The 6,210-nt window shown below is 37.7% G+C and overlaps 1 protein-coding gene across 5 annotated transcripts in view; it reads right to left on the bottom strand.

Annotated features, from left to right (window-relative positions):
* The window catches only part of KIDINS220 (kinase D interacting substrate 220), a 78,749-nt gene that overhangs the window by 2,508 nt on the left and 70,031 nt on the right, over positions 1 to 6,210 (bottom strand). For 4 of the 5 annotated variants that reach the window (XM_027890514.1, XM_027890516.1, XM_027890517.1 and 1 more), the window contains 3 exons: positions 3,593 to 3,691; positions 2,262 to 2,510; positions 15 to 357 (listed from right to left, as the gene is read on the bottom strand). In XM_027890514.1, the coding sequence (XP_027746315.1) occupies positions 15 to 357; positions 2,262 to 2,510; positions 3,593 to 3,691 (691 nt within the window). The remainder of the gene's footprint in view (positions 1 to 14; positions 358 to 2,261; positions 2,511 to 3,592; positions 3,692 to 6,210) is intronic. The other variant, XM_027890515.1, reaches the window with a different exon arrangement.

Genomic DNA, 6,210 nt, shown 5'->3' with positions numbered 1-6,210 from the left:
ACTAGTAGAAACACCTGAAGTGCTGTAGTCAACAACATCATTTCTCTTCAGCAAGAAGGACTTTCTTCCATCGTCTTGTTTCTGTTCACCATCTTTTCCTTTTTCCTGCTCTGAACTGGAGTGCAAGGAACCCCCTGATGTACTCTGCCCCATATAGAAAGCACTTGAGCTATGAGGGGAGGATCTCCCACTTACTGTAGTAGAATTGGCACCTCCTTCTAACTGTGACATCTGAGCAATATACTCTCTATATGCATCTCTGTACTCTGCCTGCACCTTGTCAGTAAGCTTGGATATTTCAATACTAGAATCTTGAGAGTTAAGACTTGAAAGACTTGGAGTTCTACGAGTTTGTGACTGGAAAAAAAAGAAAGAAGAGAGAGAGATAACAGTTAAATGAACTATTTATTTTTACTTTTACTGATCTTAAATGAACTAACTCAGAGCATTAAGTATGTGCTTAAATTATTCTTTTTGTTGCTGTGAATAGATTATGCAAGTGAAATTGTCAATGCTATAATTAAAATATGCTTACTATAATCATATAGATGCAATCACACACACATTCACTAAACTTACAAAGTATTCTTATTGTTGGTCCCCATAACGGAAAATTTCCACAAAACAAGTGTTTTATCCAGTGCATTTGAGGCTAACTTTTGAGTATATAATTATAAGAATTGAATTTGTATGTCAAGATGGGCTTTTCTAATACATTTTTGTACATCTACAAAATAAGCATTTTATATTAGACAGGAAGAATTCATCTAAACGTTGAACATTTCTCAAAAACGTTTTTAAAAGACCTCCATCCTACATACTTCAATATATCCTGGCAAAATGCCATTGTATATAGCTGATTTCAGAAAAGTTGGTTTTCTGGCAAACATATTCCTCTTTGCCCCCTCCTCTGCTTTTAGAATTGGTTTTATTTCTCAATACCCTACTCTGATTTGATTGGTCATAAATTAAACTAATTTTCCCAAGTGGAATTTCTTTTGCTCATGACAGTCACTGGTGAGTGATCTCTCCCTGCCCTTATCTCGACCCAGGAGCCCCTCATTGTATTTTCTCTCCCTGAGTCAGTGGAGGGCAGTGACAGAGCAGCTTTAGTGGGTACCTGGTGTCCAGGCAGGGTCAACCCACCACAGCAGAGAAGCAGCAATATTATTTTTTAATCAGTATTGATTTAAAAAATTCCAGCAGGTCAATTCTAATGTTTCCTTACGGACAAACTACCTTTCTCATTCTTCTGATTCAACTTCAGATAACTGGGCATCAGAAGCACTATTTACTTAAATACAACAACTGTGAGTAATGCCAGTTTTGGTTTGGAAAAACATACACTGATAGTCCGTTGCTGGAAATAGGCAGTAAGGGTCATCAGGACCCTACAAACACACACAAACATGCATGCACACATTCAGAGCTATCTGGGATAGACATCTATGTCTGGGATATATAACCCAAACCTATTTTCAGGGACAATTTTCATTATTAAAAATATCATCTATAGTTAGTAACTTGCAGTGTCTTCCTATCTTGATGAACCTTCAAGATTTTTTAACTTACCTCCAGAGATGAAAAAAATGCTAAAATGTTTGGGTTTGGTGGGGCTTTTTGTTTGCTTGTTTTTTTAAATTCTAACCACTATTTGGCTACCAACTGATTTGACTTATTTCATAAAGACAAATGAAAATTCCACACTTCAGGTGATTTCATAAGTTACAGAAAAAAAATTACCACAACCTATGGCAGGAAGTTAGTGACGGATGTCAGCTCTGGAGCCTCTGAATAGGTTATGCATTCTCAGGACAAGGCTCTGATGTCATGGAGCACTGTAGTTGTCTGTTTTAAAAAACCTAACAAATATATCTGTAATCCCTTGAATGGCATAACATCTAGCTAGCACGTAGCTAAAATATTTCATACACAAAACCTGAATACTATGATAAACAGAAGTCTTGCACGACACCACTCTAAGCTAGATGAAAAAAAGCATGACAGCTTTCAGTTTTTCGTCCTGAAGAGTGATTATTGGAACAGATGAAAAGTTTTCAGGTGGTAAAGACTAAAGACTTTGACTGACAGAGTATGGTTAGAGTTTACATCTCTGCAGAACTAGTTTTTACCAAAACGGAGAACTGAAAGTATCTGAACTATCCCTGCAGACATATTTCTTGACCTTTCTTTATGAAAGAATGTAAAAAACCTCTTTTCCATATGGATAAGCAAGTAGAATATATTTCTCTATTAAATACCTGCCAACTTAAGTTACTGTGGCGTGGAGGAGCTTCATCAAGACCGATTGTGTTGAGTTCTTCAAAGCTGAAGTTAAGTGTGTAGGGAGCTTGACCAGCAAGACTTGTCAGCTCAGTGTGAGGCAACTCAGTGTTATGCCCAGGACGGCGGGTAAGTTCACTGTGAGGAATCGCAGTTGTAACGTGCTCAGTTGCTCCACAAGAATCTTCCTGAACAGCCTGATTTTCTGAGTTTCTCATTTCAAGTATCTTAATGCACAAAAAGAAACAGTTACAAAAAGTTTCCAAAATTGATAAACAAGAATTCTACTAAAAAGAGGAATGAGGAATTCGCAACTGTAAAAATATACCTGCCTATGTGTTTGTGACCATGGAAAAGTGCAAAAAAAAATCTGTTCACAGACCTAGTGCTTTCATTGTCTTTACTGCAAATCACATTTTAATATTTAATAATTTTTTTGTATTTAAAAATTGTTATTACTGCTCAGACCCTTGAAAGAATTCATGTCACAAAAACACTTAAAGTCTTGTTAAACTAGTGATACACAATAAATTTAAAATCAAAACCAAACACTTCTTATCTAACAATAAATCTCATTGTGTTATTCTCAGTGTTTTCAAGACTGACTTAGCAGTTGAGAGACATACTGTTATCTTCAGAAAGAAAACTGGCAATAGTCTAAAAATACTTTAGAGAATACACAGTTCTCTGTGATGTGTAACTCTTCCTGTAACACTACCATTTACTTTCAAACTGGGAGGAAGGAAAAAGGGGATATTAAAAATCTATATGTAAGCTTCAATAATAGCATGGAGCATTCTTGTATTACACAAGTATGTGTCAATTGAATACTGTATATTTATCTTATTGGCTTGATTTTTAGCTTAGTTCCTTTAAAAATCAGGCTTATGCAACTGTGGGCCACACATCTCTAACAGCCTGGCTGTCCAATTCCTTGCCCATATTATTACACATACTTTGAATTCTTTTTAACAGAAGGACAGAGGTTTCAAAGAGAGTTAAGTTCTGACCATTTATTTAAAATAGACAAATTTGAAAGGGGAACCCATAAAGGAAAAAACAGATCCTACAAAAAGAGGAGGCAAAACTTCAGAGTTCACAATCACTTAAGATGAAAATCCATCAGGAAGCAGTTATTCATTAGTGCTCAAGACAAAAAGACAAAGTAACAAAAAAATAGATGTGTGTATGTTTTAAGACTCACAAACTTAAAGGTGATAACAACAAGAAAGCAACCAGGAAGAAAAAAAATATTCATATTGAAAAAGACTAATTTATGATGACCTGAATACTGAACAGAAAGTCTTACCATGGTCCTGAACAGGTGCCAGTCCCCAAAATTCATACTCATTTCTTTTTTCAGTTCATCAATATTGCACTGAGCCAAGACACGACCATTTATATTTGCCTGAAACAATAACACTAAATAATGTAAATTACAGATACAAGACTTATGGTCTGGCACTAACAGACTAAAAAGGTAATTAAAATTGGATGGGGACTACTAGTGAAACTCCCCAGCACCACTCTTAAGCCCAATTCTATATAATAACCATGTGTTTTTATAAAAGTACATTTATTGATGATTGCTGATGGACAAGAGCCACAACAACCCCCTGCAGCACTACAGGCTGGGGACAGAGTGGCTGGAGAGCAGCCAGGTGGAAAGGGATCTCGGGGTGCTGATTGACAGGAAGCTGAACATGAGCCAGCAGTGTGCCCAGTTGGCCAAGAAGGCCAATGGCATCCTGGCCTGCATCAAGAACAGTGTGGCCAGCAGGAGCAGGGAAGTGATCCTTCCCCTGTACTCTGCATTGGTGAGGCCACACCTTGAGTATTGTGTTCAGCTCTGGGCCCCTCAGTTCAGGAAGGATATTGAGGTGCTGGAGCGGGTCCAAAGAAGAGCAACGAGGCTGGTGAAGGGACCTGAGCACAAGTCCTATGAGGAGAGGCTGAGGGAGCTGGTGTTGTTTAGTCTGGAGAAGAGGAGGCTCAGGGGTGACCTCATCACTCTCTACAACTACCTGAGAGGAGGCTGTAGACAGGTGGGGGTCTGTCTCTTCTCCCAGGCAACCAGAAGCAGGACAAGAGGGCACCGTCTTAAGCTGTGCCAGGGGAGGTTTAGGTTGGATATTAGAAACAAGTACTTTACAGAGAGAGTGATCAGGTATTGGAATGGCCTGCCCAGAGATGTGGTGGATTCACCGTCCCTGGAGGTTTTTAAGACAAGGCTGGATGTGGCACTGAGTGCCATGGTTTAGTAATCACAGTGGAGTTGGATCAAAGGTTGGACTTGATGATTTCGGAGGTCTCTTCCAACCCTGTTAATTCTATGATTCTATGTGTCATGGAAAAAAATGGAAATATTAAATAATAATATAAATATACACTAAAAATGTGTATATGAAAGCAATACGATTGTGTTCTATAAGCATACGTAACGAAAGAACACATTAGTGGTAGAAAGTTCCAGGGACAATAAACCATATTAGTCTGCCTAAATTTCTCTGACTCAGAACACAATTGTTTTGACTCAGAACACAATCTGGATTGCAGATGCCTGAGCATCTGAAGACAATCAGATAATGAAGTCCCAGGCATGATCTGACCTGTGGCTTAAGGCATCTAAGATCAAGTACTACTTCCATCCAGTTTCCTTTCTGCATAATACAGGCTTACATTTCTCCTATCATCAGAAATACTCAGGGATAGAAGACTAGACTTCTTTCTTCAGAAAGAAGTGCCTAAACAACATCTATATTCCAAAAAGGTGATTCCTTATATTAAGCATGTTTATATAGTGCTTAACTTTCAAAGGCACTGAATTCAACACAGAACCAAATCAACTGCGTAACAATGAGAGGTATTTCTGTTTATACCACATAGCAGTGGATGGACAGAATGTGAAAGAGGAACCATGTCTTAGGAGAGCAGTCAGAAAATGGAAGACCCAAGTTGAGAGCTCCGCTGATATTGAGGGATCTCAACGGTTTTGTTCCCGTATCCCAGTAGATGGTCTTAAATCAGGAAAATGACCAGGCTGAGCCATTTTCATTCTCCTTTTTTTACAGTAAGGAATTCAAGAATATAAATAAGAGGAATCTCATTAGAGATAACTGATGAGCACATTCTTTTCACACCGTAGGGCAACGGAAGCAACTGAAATTTTTTGCAGTTACATTTAATGACCTGCAATCTAACATCCTATTTCTTGCTTTAAGCAACTTAAACCTGTCTCTTAATCCTTGAATGAACATCCTTCCTGTATTTGTTAAGATATGATAGGTTCCAGGACAAAGCAAGCTCAGCAAAAACACTCACTAATGACAACCTTTGTATTTTTCCCTTCTTTCTTCGTAAAAGGAGCACGCAGAACAGCGAAAAAAAAATTAATAAAGGAAAAAAATTATTCTATGCTAATGTATCTATCAGACAAAAGAACAGTAGCAGAAAAACGTGCAGTGGCCTTTTTCTGAAGCACATAGATGTGGACTGTGATAAAGAAATGGAACCATCTTCACCATCTTCTGGCACAACAGAAGAGATGTGCCAATTTTTCACAGAGAAAAAGAAAGGGATGTTGCTACCTGGAGATAGAACACATTTTCAACCTTTTTTATCTATTTATTATAAATGGCAATTTTGAAAACGTTTTTCTCGCCTCTATTCTCAAAATAACTAGTCTCATCAGCATTTATATTTCTGACTGCTTTTCCTTTTTGACAGAGAAAAGGAAATTTTTCTTGGAAAAATAAATGCTTGTATTAAAAATGTCCTCCAAACTTGGCATGCACAGAAGCTAGGATGTTGTTTTGACATTTTATGTGTTTCAGTAAACATTTTCAAGAAGAGAGGCAACTAAGTATTTCCTTTTCCTTGTGTACTTCCACGTTTAGGTACTAAACACATTAATGAAATTCCGCTAAT

Source organism: Empidonax traillii, unplaced genomic scaffold (assembly GCF_003031625.1).
Source record: "Empidonax traillii isolate 1590-97213 ecotype Southwest subspecies unplaced genomic scaffold, ASM303162v1 scaffold291:size1517763, whole genome shotgun sequence".
Lineage (NCBI taxonomy): Eukaryota > Metazoa > Chordata > Aves > Passeriformes > Tyrannidae > Empidonax > Empidonax traillii.
Note: the sequence above shows the minus strand (reverse complement) of the source record. Positions and strands in the feature narration are given on the sequence as shown.